This window comes from Sarcophilus harrisii, chromosome 2 (genome assembly GCF_902635505.1).
Source record: "Sarcophilus harrisii chromosome 2, mSarHar1.11, whole genome shotgun sequence".
NCBI classification, from domain to species: Eukaryota; Metazoa; Chordata; class Mammalia; order Dasyuromorphia; family Dasyuridae; genus Sarcophilus; species Sarcophilus harrisii.
In genome coordinates, this window is record NC_045427.1 from 389860290 (window position 1) to 389887071 (window position 26782).

The 26782-nt window shown below is 36.0% G+C and overlaps 1 protein-coding gene across 2 annotated transcripts in view; it reads left to right on the forward strand.

Moving 5' to 3' along the window:
• The window catches only part of SGCD (sarcoglycan delta), a 1334163-nt gene extending 1308333 nt beyond the window's left edge, over window positions 1-25830 (forward strand). For both annotated transcript variants that reach the window (XM_031949414.1, XM_003756762.2), the window contains 2 exons: window positions 20904-21027; window positions 23887-25830. In XM_031949414.1, coding sequence (XP_031805274.1) covers window positions 20904-21027; window positions 23887-24060 — 298 coding nt within the window. In that variant the 3' untranslated portion in view covers window positions 24061-25830. The remainder of the gene's footprint in view (window positions 1-20903; window positions 21028-23886) is intronic.
• The last annotated feature ends 952 nt before the right edge of the window (window positions 25831-26782 follow it).

Below are 26782 nucleotides of genomic sequence, written 5' to 3' on the forward strand. Positions count from 1 at the left end.
GAAAACTCCAAATGGTGTCACAGATAGTTGAACAAGATTGAAACTACTCAGCAACATTAAAATTGGAGATAATGACAGCACCTACCTCACAAGCTTGTGAGAAGTAAATAAGACAAAACATAAAAGTACTTTGCAAATACTAGAGTACTGTATAAATGCTAGTATTTATGTGTATATTTTTTGAAAGTTTGAGAATTTATTTAAAATTTATATATAATATATATTATATAAAATGTATATATAAATATATATTATATAAAATTTATTTTATTTTGGGTGTTTTTTAAGAGATATTGATAAGAAAGTGAAACATACTTAGCTTTCTTCAAAGCACAGGGCAAGCATTACTTCTTCCTTTTCAGCTTCTCTTGCCTCTCCTATTTCCTTTGACCTGTTGCTAATATACTTAAATAAGTGTAGGTGACTTCCCTTAGAATATAATCTTCCTAAAGGCAGAGAGTGCTTCACTTCTGTCTCTGTATCCTCAGTTGGCACAGAATAGGTGCTGAATAAATGTCTAATTTTCGCTTAATTTTTTTAAATAGTGCCTTTTTTATTTTCAAAATATATGCAAAAATAGTCTTTAATATTTCCCTGCAAAACCTTGTGTTCCAAGTCTTTCTCCCTTTTTTCCTCCCATTCTCTTCCCCCAGACATAAAGCAATCTAATATATGTCAAATGCGCAATTCTTCTATACATATTTCCACATTTATCATGTTGCACAAGAAAAATCAGATCAAAAAAGAAAAATAAAGAGAAATAAAGAAAAAAAAACAAATAGCAAAAAAGGTATAAATACTATGTTGTTATCCACACTCAGTCCCCATAGTCCTCTTTCTGGGTTCAAATGGCTCTTTCCATCACAAGTTCACTGGAACTGGCCTGAATCACCTCACTGCTGAAAAGAGCCATGTCCATCAGAATTGATCATCATGTGATTATGTGATTACTGTTGTTGCTATGGACAATATTCTCTTGGTTCTATTCACTTCACTTAGCATCAGTTCCTGTAATTCTCTCCAGGTCTTTCTGAAATCATCCTGCTGATCGTTTCTTATAGAACAATAATATTCAATAACATTAATATACCATAATTTATTCAACCATTCTCCAACTGATGGGCATCCACTTAGTTTCCAATTCCTTACCCATGTGTATATTTTTTTAATTTCTGGATAATGAAATTACTATCAGATCGTCTCTAAATCTTCTAAATTGACACTGAAGCAGTAATTTCAATTACTCCTCTATGGAAAGTGGGAGAGGTTTGGGTTTAGGTTTATTTGTTTGTTTCTTTATTTGGAGGGAAGGGCAAGTTCTAAGCAGAGGTCCTCAAACTATGGTCCTCTGGCCAGATGCGGCAGCTAAGGACTTTATCCCCCTCACCCAGGGCTATGAAGTTTCTTTATTTAAAGGCCCACAAAACAAAGTTTTTGTTTTTACTATATTCCAGCCCTCCAACAGTCTGAGGGAAAGTGAACTGGCCCCCTATTTAAAAAGTTTGAAGACCCCTGTAAGGGTAAGCAGGTGATTTAATAAGTGAAGGAGTCTCTTAGCCTACACCATTTGTGGGAGTGAGTAGGACATGTCTCATCCTTAGAATCCAGTAAGACAGTAAGCCAGAAAATTAAGAAACTAAACCCAACCAGGGCCATTACTGGGTCTGTATCCCAATGAAATCATAAATTATGAGGGAAAAGGACCCACATGTGCAAAAATGTTTGTAACAGTTCTTTGTGTGGTAACAAAAAATTGGAAAATGAGTATATGCCCATCAATTGAGAAATAGCTGAACAAGCTGTAGTATATAAAGGTAATGGAATATTATCATTCTATAAAAAATGATGTACAAGCTGATTTTAGAAAGATTTATTTAAATATTAGAAAGAGTTGGAAAGATTTATTTGAATGGATGCTGGGGGAAAAAAACAAATAGAACCAGGACTACATTGTACACAATAACAGCAAGTACATGCAATGATCAACTGTGAAAGACTTGGTTCTTCTCAGTGGTTTAGTGATCCAAGGTGATCCCAATAGTCTTTGGACAAAAAATGCCATCTGCATCCAGAAAAAGAACCATGGAGATTGAATGTACATCAATTCATGCTGTGTTCACTTCTTTTTTTCTGGGATTTTTCTCTCCCAACATAATTCATAAAGCAATGTGTATTAAAAATAAATTAATTAATTTGCAAAAAAAGAGACAACTCAGAGAGCTAAGTGAAAAAAATGTGGTATGACTTTGGTCAAGATAGTTTGAAATTTAAGACAATGACATATTGGAGCAAGCAAAAGGAAGGAGAGGGTGGTTAGGAAAACAGTGGAGACAGAGAACCAGAATCTTCAAATTATTATGATTTGTTTCATATTAAGAATAATCCTGAAATCACATAATTTATAGTGTGTTGGCAAAGGCTCACTCTCTCCCCTCCTACTCCATCGAAAGTAGGAAGACTGTTTTCTCCCTTCAAATCAGCATTTTTCTCAAAAGATAGTATGATAAGAATAATTTATATTTATGGTACACCTCATAGTTATTAAATGTTCCCGCTTTGATTATCACATCAAAACTTCCCATTGTCCCCAGAGTAGTGTAAGTATTTACATCTCCAAGTGACAGACCAGAAAGGTAAAAGATTAATACAAGAAAATAACTAGGCCAAATTCTTCTCACTTCAAGCTCTATTATTTCCTCTACTATACTAACAGAAATCTTCCTTTTGATGAAAGATGGTTTGTTTGTTGTTGTTTTTTTATTTTCTACTACACCAGCCTATCTCAGTCTAATTGGGTGGGGGTCCCTGAGGAAGCCAATTAGCTGAAAGGCAAAGTTATTCCCACTGAGTGAGGAAGAAAATGAGATTCTCATACTTACTGTTTGACAACTTTTGTCAAGGGCTCACTGGGTTGCAAAAATGGACAGAGAGTACATAGCAATTCTACCTCTTCTATGGCAATTCTATAACATGAAATAATATTATGTCATCTCTAAGTCTAACAGTAAGTCTAACAGAAAATTTTCAGATAAATTAAAGCCATTTATAGGCATAAATAAATATATAGGCATATAAAAAATTCTCTAATCACGACTGATTAGACACTTGCTGTCATTGGGCTTACTAATCAAAGGGGAAAATTCAGATGATGACTAAAAAATTATATGATTTCTGAGAATCTGTACCAAGTACAGATATACTGCTGGCCACCATGGTCCTTTAAGGCCAGCAAATATTCTTTTGGGAAAAGCTATTGGGGATTGGACATTCTGCATACCAAGAAAGAACATTCAATCCAGGCCTGGCAGTGAATGCTGCTGGTGATGGATGGGCTTGTCTTAGTGACCTTACAGAGTGGCAATGTGTTATATTGTGGAGATGATGGGACTACTGGCTTGGTTCATATTTCTCTGTCTTTCCCTTGGTACGGGAGTGAAGTAGAAAAAGAAGATAGACAGCAAGTGATTAAGGAAGGATGTAGGTAAAATAGTCCCACATCTGATAGATGATTTGGATGCTTCTTGAATAGATGAGAGGGAACCTGGGATTGTAGAACAGGTCAGTGAGCAAGGACCACAAATGGCTAGGACTACAGAGTAAGAGCAAGAAGGAAACTTAGATGTTACCCAGTCCAGTTCCTTTTTTTCACAGATGACAAAACTGAGGCTCAAAAACATTAACCAAGAGATCATTTTTCCTAGAGTCTCTGCTGCATGCTAACTGTTACATGAAATATCTACTCTATAGTTTGGGGGTCAAACTTAAGCTTGGGGAATGATAGATAAATATATTAATTCAGAAGACACCTAATACAGGATTTATATCTTCCTTAAATTTAAATGTCTTGTGAACTCATCTGACATATTAATTCTTAATCTGTATGATATCTTTTGGTTGAAAAAAGCCCTAGAAAACTCCATGCTATAGTCTGAAAAGTATAATATATAAATATTAGAGGAAAAAGAAAAAACAGATCCCAGACTTTGAGACAAAAATGCAACTAGACCAGATGACAAATTCATTTGTGGTACTTGAATACCATAGATGTACTAGTGTCAGAAGAAGACAAGAAAATCATGTGGAACCTAAACATTCATAACCCCTCTGGAGAAGCACCCAGGTGATAGACAACTAGCCATCAAAAGCCTCCAGAGACCTTGAGGCAGGGTTCCACAGAACAAAAGAAGCATGCCCCCATTCATAGTGGTATCATAGAAGTCTGTTCATCACACCCTAATTCCAATTCTGCTATGAAATTCTGCTAAGTTAGTGGCAATAGGAGAAAAAAAGAGAGTTAATGAGGAGAATGAATGCAATGGAACTAAATAGATTGTCTCTGAGATCAAAAAAGGATTTAGAGACTCAGTACTTTCAAGCCAGGAAGATTTTTGATAAAGTATGGCAAAAATGATATATCGTAAAGGGGTATGAATAGAAAATTTTCAGATAATGAAATTAAAGCCATTTATAGGCATAAATAAATATATAGGCATATAAAAAATTCTCTAATCATGATTGATTAGAAAAATGCAAATTAAAACAACTCTGAGATACCATTACACATCTCTTAGATTGGCTAAGATGACAGGAAAAGATAATGATTAATGTCAGATGGTATATGGGAAAACTGGGACACTGATACATTGTTGGTAGAACTGTGAATGGATCTAACCATTCTGGAGAGCAATTCAGAACTATATCAAAACTGTGCATACCCTTTGATCCAGCAGTGTTTCTACTGGGCCTGTATGCTAAAGAGATCATAAAAAAGGGGAAAGAACCCACATGTGTAAAAATGTTTATAGTAACCCTTTTTCTAGTGACAATAAGTTATGGTATATGAATGTTACTCTCAGGTAAGCCATTTAACATTCCTGTATCTCCATTGTCACATTCATAAAATAAGAAGGTTGGGACTAGATGGTCCTAAGATTCCTTCCAGCTCCAGAGCTTTTATCCTATGAATGTTAGTTTAGGCATCCTATGTGTCATGGCTCTGATATATCCTAACAAGTGATTGCTTTGTATATAGTTTAGGATATGTACATATAAAAATAATAAAATCTGACTTCATCAAATAGTTTCTTAAAACACAAAGTATATTTTCCCAAACCAAGATAATTCATGTAGATTTTGAATGAAATTTCAAAAAGTTCATCTAAAAAAGTATAGATTGGCTAGGTATCTAGGTATCATTTTATAGTATAGAAAGACTTGTATGAATTGATGCTAAGTGAAGTGAGTAGAATGAAGAGAAGACTTGTATGCAGCAACCACAAGGTTATGTGATAATCAATTATGATGGATGTGGATCTTTTCATAAATGAGGTGATTCAGGCCAATTTCAATAGACTTGTGATAGAGCCATCTGCATCCAGAGAGAGGGCTATGAGGACTGGAATATGGATTGTAACAAAGTATTTTCACCTTTTTGGTTGTTGTTTGCTTGCTTGCTTATTTTTTTCTTTCTCATTTTTTTTCCTTTTGATCTCATTTTTCTTGTATAGCATGATAAATCTGGAAATATGTTTAGAAGAATTGCACGTTTAACTTATATTAAATGTCATTGGCCAGGGGAAAGGGGAAGGTGGGGAGAGAGGGAGAACAATTTGGAACACAAAGTTTTGCAAAGGTAAATGTTGAAAACTATCTTAGCATGTATTTTGAAAAATAAAAGCTATTACTATTTTTAAAAATTAAAAAAATAAAGGCAAAATCTTCCAGACCAGTATATCATCATCATTAAAATCATCATAGATAACATTTATATAGCATTTAACTTTGTAAATTGTTTACATGTGTTAATTCATTTGATCCACACAATGATTTTATAAGATAGGGTCTAACATTATCCCCATTTTACAAATGAGGAAACTGAGACTAGTAGATGTTAATGACTGAGTCACACAGCTAATAAATGATTAAGGCAGAAAACTTCATGGTACTGCACAAAGTAAAATTGTTGTCTTTCTTGATTTGGATTTACCTAGAACTGTGAGTGATATCCATTTTGTTCCAAAATTAAGTTGTTCATTCTATTATCAAGCCTCCTTCTTCCATGAACAAAGGGCTACTGATTCTTAAGAGCAAAAACTCTTGCTAAAAAACAAAAATCCCTTCTTTTCAAAAAGATCAAAATAGAATGACAGAGCCATGATAGTCCAAAGGTCATCTAAATACTATTCTTCAGGCAACCAAGCACTCTGTACATTCAAAAAATGATGCATACATGTGGGTTTCACAAAACACTTGTTTTTCATGCTAAGGAACATATATTTATCAAACTCTATTGTTCACAAGGTGGTACACTGTGATTTTACTTGACGTTCAATGTAGAATAGAATGACCTAAGTGGCTTGGAACTATTGCAAAAAGAGGAGAGGGGGAGGGGAGGGAAGAAGGAAGGAAGGAAGGAAGGAAGGAAGGAAGGAAGGAAGGAAGGAAGGAAGGAAGGAAGGAATGACAGACGGACAGCAGTGAGGTGGTATCTATGAGACCACCAAGAAGGAAGGAAGGGAGAGAGGAAGGAAGGGAAGGAGAGAGGGAAAGAAGGAAAGAGGGAGGGAGGGAAGGAAGGAGGGAAGAGTAAAGAAAAAGAAAGAATAATTGTGGTTCATATTTATTTAGTGCCTGATAATTTATCTCCTTTCTTAACAGCAACACAGTGGGGTAGATAGTATAAATAGCATTAGCCTCATTTTAGAATTAAGCAAAGTGAAACTCAGAGAGGTGTAACTAAGCAAAACAATCCCCATATTGGCCATATCTGAAAGTGTCCATGTCTCATTGTATACCTTTTATCCATCACCTTTCTGCCAAGAGATGAGAAGTGAGCTTCTTACATTTTTAGACATGGCTGGTATATGCATTTATTTTGTTTGATATTACTTATTTAACACAAGGCAGAATTTATACTGGGGCAAGGGAGAATTAATAGGCAAAAATGGAGGTTTGTTTGTTTTCAAAGAGAAGGAAAAGAGGAAAAAATATGGGGAAAAACATGTTATTTTAGGGTGAGAGGAAAGAACAAAATAGGAATAAAAGAGAATTACAGCAGGCTTCTATGGAAGTATATTCCTTTTGCCCACAGGTAATCTAACAACTATTAAATACCAAACACACTCAATTTGTGATGGAATGAAACACTGCTTTGCCTACACAAAACCCAAGTCTAGTTGTTTTCTCTGAAAGAACAAATTAAGACTGAAAAAGAAATAATGACGGATGGCAAAGATGTATATCACTGATGACTCAGTCTCCTCTTCTTGGTAATTTTCTCAGAGCAAGTTAAGACTGAAAAAGAAATGATGAATGGCCAGGATGTGTATCACTGATGTATCAGGCTCTTCTTCCTCTTCACTGAATAGAAATGGAATTTCTGGAAAAAAATAAATCATTTTGCAGAACTTCAAAAATAATCTCTGAATTAAGTTAGAACGTTCATAGCATCATAGATTTAAAGCTGGAGAAGGATCTTAGAAACCATTTCATTTAAACCTTTCATTTTATAGATCAGCAAATTGACTCCCAGAGACAAAGGTCTTATTTAAGGTCAAACAAGTAACTGGTAGAGATAGGGTTTGAATCCATGTTCTTTAGCCTCCAAAGTCAGTGCTCTTCCCCGTTTAATATGATGGTTCTACTGTAAGCCAATCTATACTTTTTTAGATGAATTTTTTGAAATTTCATTCAAAATCTACATGAATTATCTTGGTTTGGGAAGAAACTATTTGATGAAGTCAGATTTTATTATTTTTATATGTACATATCCTAAACTATATACAAAGCAATCACTTGTTAGAATATATCAGAGCCATGACACATAGGATGCCTAAACTAACATTCATAGGATAAAAACTCTGGAGCTGGAAGGAATCTTAGGACCATCTAGTCCCAACCTTCTTATTTTATGAATGTGACAATGGAGATACAGGAATGTTAAATGGCTTACCTGAGAGTATACAACAAGTAAGTGGAAGAGTCAGAGTAGTTTCCTTATGGGTTGGCTCAAATTGCATACAAACATCAACATTCTTCCATTGGGACAAGAAATAAAGCCAGATTAAGATTCTGTTAAAATGTATTAAGGATCAGATGACCAAGCTTGCTCCAGAAATCTATTTTCCTCTCCTTTAGTTCTACAGAATTATAAATGACCATTGACTGGGATGGCTTGGCATGAACAATGTATGTCATATGTATGCAATTATGGAGAAAACCAGTGGGGAGAAAAAACAGTGAATTAATCAATTTAGCTTCTATTGGATTTATCAGAGGCATTTTTCTCTACCTCCCAGGACCTCTAGGCAAATGCTAAGGACAGACAAAATATATAGCTGCCCATTGTGGTACAGGTGGAGGTTTATTGTATCATAATAGACAGTGAATTGAATTCAAATTAGGAAGATCTGGGTTCAGTGTGATCTGACACATAGTGATCCTGGACAAGGATCTTGTTTGGGCAATGGTGTCAAACTCAAATAGAAATAGGGCCATTAAGCCATGCATAAAAATCCTGGCAGGACCCCTATTGATTTAGTTTGAAAATATAATCTTATCTATGTTTTACTATATTTTTATTTATTTTGTTATTTTCTAATTTTGTTCTAATCTGATTCTGAAGTTCAGAGTGCTGAACTCTTCTGCAGACTACATTCAGACTATAAATGACACAAAATTCTGATCTGCATTAGCAAAGGGACTTTTCTCACCAACAAGCTCCCTATACTAATGAACTCCTAAGTCTAGTTCCTATCCCTGGTCCATATCATTCATGACAAAAAATCCAACTTTCAATGATATTGAAATCAATGTTATTGAAATCTGGTTCATGTATTTTCAGAGGAGGTATCTTCATTACAGAGGAAATTTTGGCAAGATTTCAGAGATAATTCTTATCTCCCACACTTCTGGACTGTTCCTATATACCTTTACTGGCCTGAGCAACAGAAGCTAAGAAATTTTGGCCATAGCTTAATCTTAATTAGCTGAAATAAGAAGGAAAAGAAAGGAAAAGTTTAACTTGAGTTTGACAAGAAAGTGGACCTGGATGGCAGTATTGTCAAATTGTATCAGAAGGTCAAGAAAATGAAAGCCTTCTAGGGCCAAGAGACAAACAAGGCAGTAGTACTATGGCTATTATTTGAGGAGAGAGAACACAGAAGAACTTTTCCCATATTTCTGGGAAGTTACTACAATGCTTTCAAATTGCATTTATATATTTTCAATGAAATAAAATATGTTTGAGCCTTGAAAATAATTGTATCTATAAGCACCTTAGATTATAATGAATGGGAAGGGTATTTTTCCCCCTCAGGGTCACATCACTATTCTTCTTATGTATTCACATTTATGTACATATTCCTAATTAAATAAAGTAAAATTCTGATAGAGCCTGAAAACCTGCCTGGTGGGTGTTAGGATTCCCTGAAATGGATCCCTCTCCAAGGGTTTATTTGTGCATTGCTTAGTAGAATGTTACTGTCTCAATAACCTATCTTCCAAATAGGTGTTTTAATAATGTTCTCACTACTCTAGGCCAACAAGGGCAACTAATTCATAGTTTTAAAATGTGAGGTAACTTTTTTATTGTATTATTTGTGGAAGGGCAGGGAGTTACTGAGAAAAGGAATTTAGAAGGGATTTATCAAGTGAAAAGTAAACTATTGCTATTTCTTACAAGGGCATCTGACCAGGGGAACAGGTTCCCTATTTGATAATCCTGGGGAGGAGTAAAATAGAGACAGCTAAATGGCTTCCCATCCTTATTTACTGTGTGACCCTGGGCAAGTCACTTAATCCTCTTTCCTCAATTGCAAAATGACTTAGAGAAGGAAGAAGCAAACCACTCCATTATCCTTGCCAAGAAAAGTCCAAAAGGGATCCTGAAGAGTCAGTCATACATGACTGAAGTCACTCAACAATAACCCTTTTATCAGAATACTCCAATATGGCTTCATCCACCTACAATAATAAGGCTTGGGAGATGCTGGGAGGCACTGGAGAATGCTATAGGATACCCCATGCTCTTTGATTTTATACCTAGACATAGGGATTGAATAGGACTGTATGAACTGGAAAAAGATCCTTTCTGGTCTTGATTTTCCTGAAGATCTTTAAGCAAAGAGCTGAACTTCAGAACAAAAAAGCAGAGCTGTCAGAGCGCCAGAAGTGACTTGGCCAAAGAAACAGGCTGCAGTGGGAAAAAAGAAAAAGGCAGGAGATTGGACTTGTCCTTTGCAAAGTCAAAGGAGCTAGGCCACATTGGTAATCTTCGTAGTTATACACCAGGCACTGCGCTGAAAGTGCCAGGGGTACAAACAAAGGCAAAAACAGCCCCTATTTTCAAGGAACTCACAGTCTAAAAGGATAGTATTTCCATTATGAAGAAAGTACCTGATTACATCTGAAAGGGGAATAACAAAAGAATAGATGGTGAATATAGAAGTCCAACAAATTACTTGGAGGTCAGAAGTAGGATGAATGTAGGATGAATAAGAGAATTTGTTTTACTTGATTAGGCATATTTTTACAGGGGTTTTGTTTTAATTTTTTCTTCTTCCCAAATGGGGAGGGGAGACACCAAAGATAAACTGAGGCAGGAAGAACGAAAATGAGGCATTGTTTTACTTATTTTAACCACATTCAAGAATGCAGAAAAAGTAAAAATACACAAGCAGAACAGCTTTAAAAGTTACAGATTCAATTCATCATATTTTTCAAAAGCAAATTATATAGAATAAAGATTTTCATCTTCATACACTTTTTTCCTGTTCTACTACATTTATAAAAATACCCATTTTATTTAATTTTGTTAATTTCAAGACCAAAAAAAAAAGAATTTCCTTTAAACAAGCATGTTAAGAAAAATATCGCTTCGAGTCAGAGGAGTGCACTAGTAGAAAATGAAAAAAGGAGGAACTAGCACCTGCAGTATTGTGATGGAAAGGAGGGTTGGGATATTCACAGGTCTCTCTCTGCTAGTTGAGGTTCACAACTCATATTATTCCAAATAATAATAAATAATGTTCATCTGTATAAGGAGCTAGTGATGAATACTGAGGCTATGGATTCATACAGTCCAATAATAACCAAATTCAGTCATCTGTGACCTAAATTGATACAGATAATCCTTAAAGTTCCCTCCTCTGCCAGCACTGCATTCTCACTACTCCAACCCTCATCATTCTCTGTTCTACAACATACTTCTCTTAAATTGACCAAATTATTTTTCCCTATCAAGATTTACCACCACCAAAAAATATCCAGTTTCATTATTTGACAACTACTAATATATCAGCTTCCTCTTGATTATATAAGACTATCTAGTACATTAATTAAGGTGGCAGTGGTTAGAATACAGGGTATGGAGTTAAAACTGATGTTCTTGAGTTCAAATTAGGCCTCAGATACTTTCTAACTGTGTTACCCTGGGCAAGTAAGTCACTTAATCCTCTTTGCTTCAGTTCCTCATCTGAGCTGGAGAAGGAAATGGCAAACCACTCCAATATTTTTGCCAAGAAAACAGTAAATGGGGTCATAAGGAGTTTGATAATATCAAACAAAAATATTTTAGTAGAAATGCCATTGTGATATATCTCTGCACTCTCCAGGAAAGAGTAATACCTGTATTGTTCTCCACATTTGACCTTTTTTTTTATTATTCCAGCTTCCCGAAGGGTCTGCTAATTCATCTCACTAAATACCCACCCATTGCCTTAGTCTCTATCTCTCCTTTAAAAATAAATATTTTAGTAACTACTTAACTTTGAACAACTATATAGCCAACTAAACTCACTTAGTAACTGTTTATATTCATTTCAGTAGCTAAATTATCATAATTTTAAATTATCTTCCTCTAAGTCTTCTTCAGAATTCTTTCTTTGTCAGTTTATTTTCAGTTATTATTATATGATCATAGTTAATATGTACTTCATTCTTCTATTGGGTTTTTTTTTGCCTTATATTATGTCATAAAGCTTTTTTCAAATTTCTTTATATTCCTCATGCTTGTCAATCTTAATTGCATTTTAGTATCCCATTACATTAATGTACCATAATCTATTTAAACAACCCTACTATTATTGGAAGACTCAATTTAGCTTTCTTCCAAATTTTTCAATTATATATAATGCTGTTAAGAACATAGTTTAGCAGTTTGCTCTCTATGTATATAAAAAAAACATGAAGACATATATACATATGAAGTCTGGGTCTGTGATTGACTCAATAATAAAATAATTTTATTTTGGGGAATCTATGGGTAATAACCTTAATAGAAATAGTGAAGAAAAATGAAAGGGTTTGGGAAGGGAAATAATGAGCTCTGTTTTCATATTCAAGATTCAACTTGAGAGACCTATGAGACCACCAAATGGAAATATCCAATATGTAGTTGATAATGTGAAACTAAAGCTCAGAAAAAAGACAAGGGCCAAAAAGATATAACTGGAAATCATTTGTATAGAAATGATAATTTAATCTATGACATCTGATGCAGAGAGAGGGACAGAGACACAAAGAGGGAAAGAGAATTAATAAAGTGAGAAGAGAAAAAGCTAAGAGACAGAACATGGGCTATACTCACACATGTAGAACTAGTTATCTATGATGATCTATCCAAAAAGAAGACAGTATCATAAATATGTTTAAAAGATTAAGTCAAAAGACAAAATGCAAAGGGTTGAGCAATGAGTGAAAGAAATAAATATATGGAGACAGCTTTTTTAAAGAAGATCTGTGAAAGGGAGAAGAAATATAGGAAGGATAGTCTGTATTGGTGATAGGGTTTACTGAAAATTTTTTTAAAGGATGAATATAAGCAGCAGGGAAGGAATTGATGATATGAAGGGTTCTTTCTGAAAAGGAGAAAGAAGGGATAAGGAAGTTAATTGAATCAAACCAGGAGTCAGGTTGATGTTATTGAAAGGAAACAGATTTAACAATCAATTCCTTTAATCTCTCATTTCAGAGATGAGGCAAAAGCTTAAAGAATAAAAATAAGTATATTATACTATAAATAAGTATACTATACTATAAAAATAATATAATATAATGGAAAGAATACTACATCTTTCCAAAAGAGAATTTAGTTTCAAGTTTTAGTTCTGACATTATATTGCTATGTGACATCTGGTAAATCTCTTTGTCTTGCTTAGCTTTGGGTTCCTTTTCAATAAAATATGAAGGATGATATTTCTCCTTTTAACCTCATGGAGTTGCAATGAGAATCAGGTGACATAATATATGGGAAAGTATTTGAGAATCTGTAAAGTGCTGAACTGATGCCAGCTATTAAGATGATTAATGTGATGATGAGAAATGCCTTAGCGTAAGACTTTTGAGTAACTTAATGGTAATTGAAAAATGTCATGTAGTCAGCTTTGCCCCATGTTTCTTATGAAGACAGGATAGCTGCATGTAGAATCAAAGGATCTGATAAAGCAATTCTAGACCCTTTTAAAAAGACAAGGGCCACAGAGATATAACCGGGAATCATTTGTGTAGAAATGATAATTGAATCTATGACAGCTGATGCAAAGAGGAACAGAAACCCAGAGGAAGAAATTGAGGGAAAGGGAAAGATAATTAACATAAAGTAATAAGTTTGATGATGAAGATAGTTGATCTTAAAATGGAAAATTTTTCATTCATAGAAATCTATCTAACATTGTTTTCAGAAGAGTTTTTCAACAAATATTTATTAAGCCCTTACTAAGTACTAAGTCCTGTGCTGAGCATTAGTGATATGAAGGGGGGAAAAAACCTCTTCCTTGAAGGAACTCACAAAATCTATGTACATCTTGGTGGCTCAGTGGATAGTATTGGATCTGGAAAACCTGAGTGTCTAAGGCTTCTAACTTCTATCTCAGTTTCCTCATTTGTGAAACAGGAATAATAATAACATATTTCTCAGGTTTATTGAGAAGATAAAATGAGATAATATTTAAAGGGCTGTATAAATGATAATTATATTACTTGTTAATTGGTATAAATAATAAAATTAATATCCAGGGTTTTTTTCTATGCCCTAGGCGAAATACTCAAAGAATTTTTGAGATTTACTAGAACTCTGTCCAAATGAATAGAATTGAGAATGCCCATGTCATCAGAGATATTCAAAAACACTATCATTTTACATAGCAGGCAAAACTGGGACAGAGTTGTTGGAATAAATGCTTTAAAAATGCTTAGTGTAAAGATAGATAGATATAGATTTAAATATATGACTGATTCATAGATCTGGGGCTGTTAGTCATCTCAGAAAATATCTGGTACCAAACCTTCATCTTCAAAATTGAGAAAACCAAGAATCCAGGAGGCAAATTTACTAACCTGAGGTCACACAAATAATGTCAGAAGCAAAATTTGAACCCAGGTCATTTGGATAATGGACAGTGAGATCCTTTCTTACTACTTGGATTCAAGTCCTATCTCTGATATAAATTGGTTGTATTACTCTAAAGGACATTTATCTTCTCAGTGCTCTAGGCAGGGCTTCTTGAACTTTTTTCTACTCCCTTTTGACCTGAGAAATTTTTTACACTATCATGGTTATATAGGTATATAAAATAGATATACAAATCAAACATTTACTGATAACAAATCATAATTTCATGTCCCCCATATTATGTGACCCCATATGGGGTCACAATCCAAAATTTAAGAATCCTTGCTCTAGGTAACTTCCTGACAGTATAAATTACAGAGAAGACACTGACTTACATGGGGGGCGGGGAGTTTACATACCTGGGAGTTCCTATATCAGTGAAATTAAATGTTTAGTCCCTAATTTAGTCACTGTAATTGTATGATGAGAATTCAATGTAAAGAGGGAATTTATTTTTAGATTTAAAAAATTAAAACTTTTTAAAATCAGAAAGGAACTCTGACTCCCTGCTGATTTTTAGAAGAGCTCATTGACCATCCTATCAATGGATTATGTTTCCTTAGGGAAAGTGGCTCCCTAGTAAAATGGCACGAAGCATGAAATTGTCACAGATGGAAGAGCTCTGTCTGACGTAAGAAGCTCTTCCTTAACGCTGAAAGCAAAAACAATCAATAAAATAATATGATCTCTGTAATGTGCCATGGGTCTCATGGAGCATTTGGAGTAAATGGTCTAGGTAATGCCAGATTCGTGCAAGGTACAACCTACTGTGAGGCTGAAGTGTGATGAGAATGCTACTGTCTTGGCATCCAGGGGCAATTACAGCCAGGAGCCAAAATGATGCTTACCACTTTCATCTCTCCTTTTCCTGACTTTCCATCTTGAGAGAAACAAAAGAACATTGCTTCACTTACAGGTGACTGGTTAAGTGTGAAGTATATAAGCCAGGTTCTCATTTTGTTCCCAGTGGTTCACTGTAATTCTATTGCCTGGCCCTTATAGCACACAAAAATGTGTGTCTGGTGCTATTTTCCTGGAAACCAAATAAAAGAAGAGTTTTAGGGAACAGTTATACTCACCCATGGTCAGTGAGACTCTCCAGATATAGAAACATATAGTTCATCCAAAGGCTTAAAGATTATTCTTGATGGTCCAGGAAAATGCTGTTTTCCCTCTCTCCCTCCTTGTCCCTCCCCTTAGCATTGAAAGGAAAAAAAATCAAAATCAATAAAAGAATATGATTTCTGCAATGTGCCACAGGTCAATTGATTTCCCTGTCTCTCTCTCTCTCTCTCTCTCTCTCTCTCTCTCTCTCTGTGTGTGTGTGTGTGTGTGTCTATTTCTTTCTCTGTCTCTCTGTGTGTGTGTGTGTCTCTCTCTCTCTCTCTCTCTCTCTCTCTCTCTCTTTCTCTCTATGTCTCTGTGTGTCTCTATTTCTCTTTTTCTCTTCCTCTCTCTCATCCTCTCGCTCTTTCGCTCTCTCTCTTTTTTTCTTTCTCTTTCTTTCCCTGTCTCTCTGTGTGTCTCCCTTCCTCCCTCTCTCTCTCTCTCTCACACACACACACACACACACACACACCACCACCAACAACAACAACAACAAAACCAAATAGAATGCCTTATCTGGATTTAGAAAAGATTAGTGTAGATGCCACTAGTTTAGAAAATGAATCCTAAAGATACAAATAAGTGATCAGACTAAAATTTAAAAAGCCACCCAGACTAAAATTTAAAAAGCCACCCAGAGTGGTAAGTGCCAATTGTTCCCTCCGTGTGAGATCTCTTATACTTTCAAAGGTATGTCATTTCTGAACTTTATGGTGGGGATCTAGAGGGAGGCACAAGGCAGCACTAATCTGAGAGCAGCTTCTTTCTTTCAAAGAATAATTTTGAATGCAGAGGGAAACTGGAGATTCAAAATCATTTAGACTCTCAGAAATGTCAACCTTCTTTATCTCTTCCAGCAATGCCCAATTTTTTTTATTCTACAAATTGTGCCTTCATTGAAGGCTTTGAGAGTTCTCAAACTGACTATTACAGTTTCCCTTCCAACCTTTCTATATCTTCCTATAATCTGCTGTTTGAATAATCATAAGACACTGACTTTCCACATCACTTTCCCAGATCTAAGATCTTAACTTCTTTCCAACGTTGAGATAGAGGAAGGCCATGTTTCTTGGCCAAATCTTGCACATTCTGGGTCTAACCATCTCTCTAATCTATTGCCATATCATTTTTTTCTCTGTGTTCAATGCACTGAGACAAGAGCCTAGCTGCCCTAAGCAAAACATTGCATGATTTGTTTTATTTCTTCACTCATACTAATTCTTATACTTGGAATTTCTTTTCCTTTTTTAAGAGCAGCTGCAACTTAAATGGGTTTTCATAAAGCCCACATTTCAACTCTCAACTCTTGTCCCACCAAAACAAGGAAGCTAAATGTTATCAAATCCTTATTACTGAAGAATAAGTGAGAAAATGTATCTCCATCCCATTTTTTCTATTAAAAATAGGACACTATGAATGTGGAATATCACACATATTGTCAAATTCAGTTGATGGGTAGGTAAATTTTGCCAAACTACTTTTTCTGTTAAAGAAGAATAGAAATATAGAGTAACCCCTAAGTCACCAGTTTTTAAACTGCATTAAGATTTGGACAACTAGATAGTACAGTGTATAGAATGCCAGTCATAGAAACCTTTGTCACTAGCTATATGATCCTGTGCAAGTCACCTTACCCGTTTACCTCACATCCTCACCTATAAAATGAGCAAGAGAAGGAAATGACATACTACTCCATTACTTCTGCAAAGAAAACCTCAAGTGAGGTCACTCTTCGTGAGAAACATTGAACATCAACAAAAATGTTGAAGACATCCCATATTCACAAATGAATGTAGCATAAAAAATAAAAACAATGTAAAATACGCACACACACACACACACACACACACACACACACACACACGCAGAACAAAATGCCAAACAAAATACTTAAACACTTCAGGTCCCCAAACCTGGTAACGGATATTGCTGATTAAATTCCTAGACAGTCAGTGAAATCCCAGTTCTGGGGATATTCAACAAAATTTCTGAAGAGAAGTAAAAGGTTTCAGAAACAAACTGTGAAGAAATGTTCTCAAAGAAAAAGGAGAGGGAGGGAAAGGGAGAGGGAGAAGGAGAGGGAGAGAGAATGAGAGAGAAAGAGACAGAGAGAGACACACACATACTCACAGAGAGAGAGAGAGAGGAGGGGAAGAGAGAAAAAGAAAAAAGAAGAAGGGAGGGAGGGAGGGAAGGAAAGAGAGATGAAAGGGAGGGAGGGAAGGAAGAAAAGAAGGAAGGAAAGAAGGAAGGAAGGAAGGAAGGAAGGAAGGAAGGAAGGAAGGAAGGGAGAGAGGGAGGAAAAGAGGAAGGGAGGGAGGGAAGGAAAGGAGGGAAGGAAGGAGGGAAGGAGAAAGAGAGGGAGGAAGGAAGGAAGGAAAGGAGGGAGGAAGGAAGAGAGAGAAGGAGAATTCTCTGAGGACAACTTCAGTGACAAGTGTCCACTCCTTTCTCACAATCGACTTCTTCAGAAAGTATGATTTTCCAAGCTGACGCAGGAAAAAAATAGATGGACTTTCTGTGACTTGAATGTTATCAACCAAAGTCTTTCACAGTCAGCAAGGTACTAGAGGTTAGAATTTCATTTTCCCTTACAGAAAGGTAGTATGTCTTAAGAGTCCTTTTCAATTAGAACTTTACTAAAAGCTCATATTCATATAGAACATTATGGTTTACAAATGACAGTATACGGGTCAAAATTTAAACTTTGGACCTAGGCAACCAGCCCACTCTGAATAAATTGGGATACATGGCATATTAACAGCAGGCAAAAGAGAAAAGTATGATTTTATTTAGGAAGAGGAATAAAAAGTGCAAGAAAGAAGCAACAATCAATCACTGCTGTTATCATGGGGACTTCATAAAATCAGAAAAAAGAATGAATATATTTATAAACTGTAGTTTGTTCCTGTAGAAGACATAATCTTATTCATCTGATGGTATGGGGAATTATGGCAAAGAGTTGAAAGATCATCCAGAATAAATGTATTTAAAATATAAGGGGAAAGCAGAAACAGAAAATAGAGATTGAAATGAAAGGAAAAAAGGGGTGCAGTCCAAGACCCAAATCCTGAGACCTGTTCTGACCTACCTTTCTATGCATATTACACATCAATCCCCTCCACATACCCTTACACCCAGTCAAATTGGTCTATTTGTTGTCCCTCACAACATTTAACATGTCTTCTCTCTGCCTTTTTACTTGCTGTCCCCATCAACTTAAGAGTACTCCTTGCAAAACTCATTTCATGTACCATGTCCAACTTAAATATTTTCCTGCTCCCCCATCTGTCTTCAAAACTTACCTTGAATTTGTTGTTGTTTTTCAATCATCAGTCATGTCTGATTCTTTGTGACCCTATTTGGAGTTTTCTTGGCAGAAATACCAGAGTAGTTTGCCATTTCTTTCTCCATCTCATTTTACAGATGAGGAAACTGAGGCAAAGTTAATTAACTTACTTAAAGAGTCACACAGCTAGTAAGTGTTTGAGACCATATTTGAATTCAGGAAGATGAGTCTTCCTGACTCCAAGCCTAAAGTTTTATCCACTATGACCCCTCGCTGCCCCTTACCTTTAATTTATTTTGATCCTATTTTATTTACTTCTACATGAGCATGTTGTCTATGTAATAGAATGTACAGTATAGTCTTTGAAAACAGTGACTGTTTCACTTTTGTTTTTATATTCTGACAATCAAGGAGAGTACCTGGCAAACAGTGGGTTCTTCTTAATAAATGTTTGTTTGATTGACATTGATTCTGAATGTTTTTGTGTTTCTCCATCTCAACCTAGTCCCTCATTTATAATCAGTTATCAAGTGTATGAGGAAGGAATGGCAAGACTAGAGAGTATTTTTGGTCCAGAGAAAAGGGGAGGGAAGTAAATATTCTAGATTAGAATTGTCCATATGTGTTCTAAAATATTCCCGTGTGGCACAAACCAGAGAAAAATGATGAGTATGAAAAGTTATCAATAAGAAGGGTGCCTGAATTATCAAAGGAAAAGAACATGGATCTTCTGACCTCTTATCAGTCTTACTCTTCCAGATGCATGAAAAATTTATAAGGGAATAGGCTATTAGAACTAGTTCTTGACATCGGGGTCAAAATTCTCTGGGCAGTGAGAGAAATAGCATAGATTTCAGATACTGTCTCACTTTTTGTTTTGTTTTGATTGAGTTTTAGGAGTGTTTTAGGTCTGTTTGCTTTGTTTTGGAGAGGTAATTGGGGTTAAATGACTTGCCCAGGGTTATAGTGTCTGAGGCTGGATATCAACTTGGGTCCTCCTGACTGCAGGGTCAAAGCTCTGTCCACCATCTAGCTGCTCCAACTACACTGTCTTTCAACCATAAATTCTCTCTAACGGGTTCCATTAATCTTCAACCAAGCATATGACAACAGAGGATTCAAGGAAATGGTGGTGCTTTATCTATCAGTGAGAATGGACAATTATTCCATAATTTCATTGAAGCCCCAAGTTGACATAGTAAAATAAATTAGAGTATATCATTTCAAGCTGGACAGGAATCTTAGTTTGATTTTCTCATTTTGCAGTTGATAAAATTGAGGGCCAGAAAGAAATGGGGTGGTATATTAGAGAGAGAGACTAGAGTAAGTCAAATTTTGTTCTAATCCTGGTTCTGCTGCTTCTTTACTGTTTATGAATTTAGGCAATTTATTTCACCTCTCTGAGCCTCAATTTCTCCATCTGTAAAAAAATTAGACTCCATGATGTACTAGGTCCCTTATAGCTTGAAATCTGTGATTCTAAATGTCTCATCCAGCAGAATAGAAGTGATAATAAAACTAGAATTGGAAAGCAGGCTTTTTGATTTCAAATCTAGTATTCTTTCCACTTCAATGTGCAGCCATCATATATTTTAGAAGAAAGAGATAAGAAACATCTAAGCCCATTTCTTTTCCTTGAGCTGTGGAACATCCCATGTTCTAGAAATTCAGAGAAGCAAAATTATACCTAGACTTTGTATTTATTTAACTTTTCCTTGGAGCTGGGACTTTAATCCATTTCACTTTATAGATGAGAAACTGAGGCTATGGTATATTAAATGACTTGCTTGGTGCTTAGAATCATACAACTAATAAAGTATCTGGAAGTAGATTTTAACCCAGGTCTTGCTGATTGCAAATTCCCATATTCTCCTCTTCCATGCTGCTTCTACACTGCAATGGAACTTCTCAGTGAAAGAAATGAAAAATGGTATATTGGTGGATTGGAGGCACAAAAATGCTAAGATCTCTGTGGGAAGAGTGATTCACAGAATGGTATCAAGACAACCAAGATGGGCTGGAAAATGAAGCCAGAAGAAACAAGCTTTTTTCCCAGATAAATCAGTAAGGATGGACTAAGCTAACTTTTCATTGTTTTGTTTTGTTTTGTTATTTCAGACTTGAGTCTCCTACCCGTTCCTTGGTGATGGAAGCCCCTAGAGGAGTGGAAATCAATGCTGAAGCTGGCAATATGGAAGCCACATGTAGGACAGAGCTCAGGCTGGAATCCAAAGATGGAGAGGTAAGGAGAGATAAAGGTGGGCAAGGGAGTGGGGAGAAGAGAGATAATGGTAAAAGTTTTTATACAAACCAAAAGCATTTGATCAATGTCATTTCCTAAACTGGTCTGATCCAGAGACATTAAATTCAGGTGGGTTAGGGGAAGGGACTCCCAAGTAGGGACTTATGAATTGGGGGTGGGGACCAAATTAGAAAGAAATTGGGAAATGTTTAAGAAAATAAATAAAACTGCAGTGCAACTTAGAAATATTAATTTGTGGTTCTCTAAGTCAGTATGTGGTCCTCAGCTATCTGTTTCTATCTGATTTTGACATCACTGACCTAATCAATAGTGCTTTGAAATTATTTTTAAAAATCCTAGTTGATGAGTTAGAATAGACTTTGGATTTCATCTATTTTCATGTCTACCCAAATAGCAATATGGCATAAGTGGTTACCCAACATCCACTACACTCAAGTGAGAGACAGAAAGAGACAGAGCTTTTTGACACCAATGATGTGAAGTTTTTCCTTACATGGAATTATAAAACATTGCTTCTAGCTTTGCTCCCAGAGGCAGATCTGAACTTTAGTAAGTTCTGAATCCACCTGAATATATCATCATTAAGCCTATATTGCTCCATCTTGTTCAAATGATAAGAGACTGTCAATTTTTTTCCTAAAATCCTTTTATACTCTATGATATTCCTAAGATCTACCAGTCTACTTACCCTGTCAAAAAAAGGAAGTAAGGTCAGTCTACTCCCTATTCCTTGAATATTACCTATTCTTGGTGAAACCATGCTGGGTTTTGGTAATCAGTACTTTCATTTCTAAATATCCATCATCCTTTCTAGAACTTTACCATGAACTGAAGTACTGCCTTTGCTCTACAGCTATTATTTTTCCCTCTTTGAAAACTGGAACATTTGTCCAATCCCATAACACCTCTCCCATTCTCCAGAATTTTTCCAAGGTCCTTGACAGCAGCTAAGAAATCCCATATTGCCAGTTTATTCAGCAGAGTAGGATGTACTTCATTCCAATTTAGAAATCTGACTACACTAAGGGAAGCTAGATGTGTCCTTACTATTCCTTATCCCTCATTGGTTTCAACATCAGGACAGGCCATCAAGCAGAAAAAAAAGTTCTGGGGCACTAAATTTTCCATTCCCATAATCCATAATCAGTATCTCACTGAGCATTAGTACTAAGCCTCACTTAGTTAAAATAGGATTAAAATCAGGCAAAAGATGTGAGGATTAGCCTCTGAGTAACATACAAGCTAGAACTGGGTCTATCCATAATGACTTACATAAAACTTCTCTAGTGTAACAGATTGAAAGCCAGCCTCAGAATCAAGAAGATCCAGGTTCAAATCACAGAAATTGGACACATTGTCTGTGTGACGATTAGCAAGTGATTTAACATGTTTCTCAGTATCCCAGAAAGTAAGACTATAAGTGATAGATAAGTTGCCCTTATGCATCAGCAGAGGAAGCTTACTCTCTTATGTGTTCCCTACAATGCTAAAATCATATTTTTAATCAAACACATATACACATGAATGCATATAAACACATACATGTGGATTTGCATCTTAAAAGATATTATATACATATGAAAACATATACATATGTATATACATAGAAATGTGTGCTTATATGTCTGTGTGTGTATGTGTGTATATATATATAATGATAGCTAGGTAAGCCGTTGAATTGATCACCCAATTTCAAATCTGGTTCCTATCCTCCTTATGACTCTTTAATATCATTTGCATCAGCCAAAAGTGGGACTCTTCATGGTAAAGGGTGATAAGGCAGCCCTTCTTTCTTGTTATAGTGCTGGGAGATTTGGAACATGAATTCTACAATTCAAGGTAGAGCAGGGATGGGAATCAAACACGGGGGAACCTAGGAAGCCCATGTCTCATTTTTGACCATGTTGTGGGTTCTCAGTAGACTAGGTTCAAGTTTTAGCCTATTAAGTCCCTTAATCAGTCTATGTCATTTTCTTCACCTGTAAATTGAGGATAATAATACCTCACAGGGTTATTATGAGTATAAAATTAAATAATGTTAGTAAAGCATTTGCAAAATTTAAAATGCAATATAAATGCTAATTATTACTATTTATATAAACATTTATAAACAGATATATGGCTATTTATATATTTTTATAAAAATCCATATTCCCAGAATCATATATAGGGTTATTTGTAGATTGATATAGAATCCATATGCACACATAGAAATATATATATATGGATTTTTATAAATCTACAGATGCCTGTATACACAGAGAAATATATGCATATGTTTGTATTGATATAGATATCTCTATATTCACACAAAGAAATATGTTTGAATGTTTTTATTTCAATATATATCTCTACAAACAGTGAGAGAACCAATGAATCTTTTCATTCTTCTTTTGTGTATGCATGTGCCACTCAGGCCATTGATGAGCCAAGATATGGCTCCATCCAGCTTATCTGATCTATCTGAATTGGTGAACAGTACCTTTGTGAAGTAAATATGCATTTTTGTAATTATAAATGGATCTTGGCAATCATGAAGTTAGACTATGGGGATGGCCACAGAAGTTTCTGTGATTGCTTTTCAGTCCAGAGGTACTTGTTTTTAATGCATATTGCCATTTTCTGCACAAATGCCAGCTCTAGGAAGATTGGTAATTATTTCTTGATGGATCTCTATGGTATGTATATCTATCATAGTCTTCCCTTCTGAGCCTCTTTGAAATTGGACTTGAGAGGCTTTCCAGAGGTGAGAGCATCCTATTCGGTTTGAGCATGATACAGATAAACTTTAGTCTATAGAGATGATTGATCTTTTCTCCTCCTTCTTGTCTACTTTAGATCCAGTTAGATGCTGCCAAAATCAAACTACCTAGACTGCCTCGAGGATCTTATTCCCCTACAGGAACCCGGCAAAAAGTATTTGAGATCTGTGTCTGTTCCAATGGAAGACTCTTCCTGTCTCAGGCAGGAAGTGGTTCTACCTGTCAGATCAACACCAGCGTCTGCCTCTGAGAAAGACTGAGTTTCACGGACAGTGGAGGATGGCACTGGGGCTGGTTTTTGGTCTCAATGAACACTTGCTGTGGACTCTTGACTAGAACCCAGAAAGCATCTTGGAGACCTTTTTTGGTGCGTGTGTGTGCGTTGTGAATGTGTGTGAGGGTGGGGCTATGAGACATATATATTGATAGATATAAATAAATATATATATAAATATAAATATATAGATAGATAGAAATAGAATCCTCTGTATAAAAGAAGGTTTCAGTACAAAAGGATCCAAGGGTGACCCCCCAGTTACACATTATCAATCTCTCACATCTAAATTCAACCTCAATCGCAGACTATCAGACTGGATATCCCCAGACTCCTGAAACCCAACAACAATGCAAAGTCTGCCATGCCATGCCATAGACTGGTGAGATCCCTTTAACATCATGAAATTCCATTTGCATCAGCCAAAAGCGGGACTCTACATTTTGTGAAGGGTGATAAGGCAACCCTTCTTTCTTGTGATGGTCCTGGGAGATTTGGAACATCCAATTCTGCACTTCAAGGCAGAGCAGGGATGGGAACCTAAGAAGCCCATGTCTTATTCTTGACCATGTTGTGGGTTCTCAGTGGAGTAGGTTCAGGTTTTAGACTATTCTCCTCATTCACATGAGCCCAGTATCTCAGTATGGTATTCCTTACCAAGTAAGATGAGTCTACTGCCTCATCCAGGATGCTGTGGCCAATTTAAGAGATAGCTATATTAGAAAGTAGGAAACTAGCTCAAATTGTGAGTTGCAAAACCTCTTCATTCTTAGCAAGGAGGTTGTCAGTTTGTTTCTAGATTTCTCTATTCTAGAGAAAATATCATAAAGTGGCCGATGTTTAAGATATGTCCAAGAAGTGAAAGTATCACATTGGTCTACATTCAGAGGGTACACCCTGTGAATGAAATAATTTTCTTTGAGGCATAAAATAAGATGCAGGTTTTATTCATCAGAAAATGTACAATTAGTCATTAGCCATTTAAAGGTTTGTTTGGTTTTTATAATTATCTGGATTAAGGAAGAGGATAAAATCGATCCATTTTGGCCACTTGGGTAAAGGAAAGATTGGGAGAGAATATATCAAAGGATAAGCTACTAAGAGATAAGATCTAACAAAGGTTAAGTACAATCAAAAAAGCGCTTCCTCAAAGTCTGTGAGTGGACTAGATTTTTCAGTGCATTTTCTCACAAAGATTTAGCTCCGATCTACTCCATCTAAGATCTAGCTTTGGCAACATATTGGCAACATACCAGAAAGGTCAAATCTCTATTTTCATTGAGTCAATATGCAATGCAATCTTTTTATCAGATGCATATATCCTGTTGTTAATGCCAATGTTTCTTTCCTGCCCTGTTGGACTTATTGATTATTGGGAAGAAGTTGGACAGGGAATGGGGGATTCAGAGAGGAGAACAGCTTTAATTCTAGTAGAAGTATGAAATCTCCCAGAGCCATTGGTGCTGCCACACATCCAGACTGGCTGTCACCATACACTCCCAGCCATCAGCTAATTGATTATGTCTATGGCCATCTTCCTACCACTGTCAATGTGAGGGGTCACCCTGGATTGCGGTTGTACTGGGACAAGGGACTGTACTGTCTCTGTTCAAAGAGGGGCAAATCTGTGCCTATGCCTTAAAGTCAATGCACTCAGCAAGGAGAAGCACATCTCATTTATCCTGTCATTTGATGTCATTTATTAATTTAGCCAAGGGGGCAGGGGCAGGGAATGGGATTGTCAGAACTGGGGTGGGGAGGGTGGGTATAAATCAAATCAAACTAAAAAGAGAGTCGGGGGAAGACAAGGTAAAAAAAAAAAAAAAGCCATGTCATCCTGAATGTGGAATGATGATGGTTAAAACCTGCCCTTACTTAGGGTCCTCATGGAAGTCTTTTGGGGAATTCTCTAAATAGCCATGTCCAGGGGCTTTACCATCACGAGAATTTAGGGCATCCTTTATTCATAAGCAGAGGAACCATTCAGGGTATATTCAATCTTAAAGTAAAGTTAATATGGCCACCAGATGATGGCATTTTCAGACTCTGCTTTTCATCATTAGAAGGAAAACAATATGTTTTGAGGGATTTGGTGCTGCCCTTGAAAGAATGAATATCATGTTGTAAAGAGCATTATCTGTGTTGCTTTCATCTTTATTTTAAATATGGAGGGTCCCCATCAACAAGGGAGGATTGAGTTTTGGTTTTTTGTTTTTCATGGTTCTCTGGGAAGAATCTTGGGAGGGAGGGATCTCATGAGATCATTTATCTAGTATAATGGTGTCAGGAAAAGGTAAAGCATGAAGAACTAGAGATTGAGTATGTAGTGGTTCTCACTGAAGGAGTAGTAGATATAAAGGGAAAATCAACTGTTGGCCAAAGAAAATATTTGTTCTAATGGGGTTTCAGTTCTTTAAAGTGAAGAGTATCAGAGCTAAAAAAAAAAAAAAAAAAGAAAGGCTTCCTTTAGACCTCTCTGAAAACTCCTGCTTGCCAGGAGTTCCCTATACTTTCTATAGTGGCAGTCAGACTATTGGAAGAATAGTACAATAGAAGAATTGTAACTGGGTGGCAAGAGAGATAGGGTATCCTTGGGACTGGGTGCTTCTACATAATTATTGGTGAAGAGAGCTATTAGCTTTTCCCATTCTACTTGTTATTTGGTTCAATACAGTATATTGAGGTAGATGTTCAATGT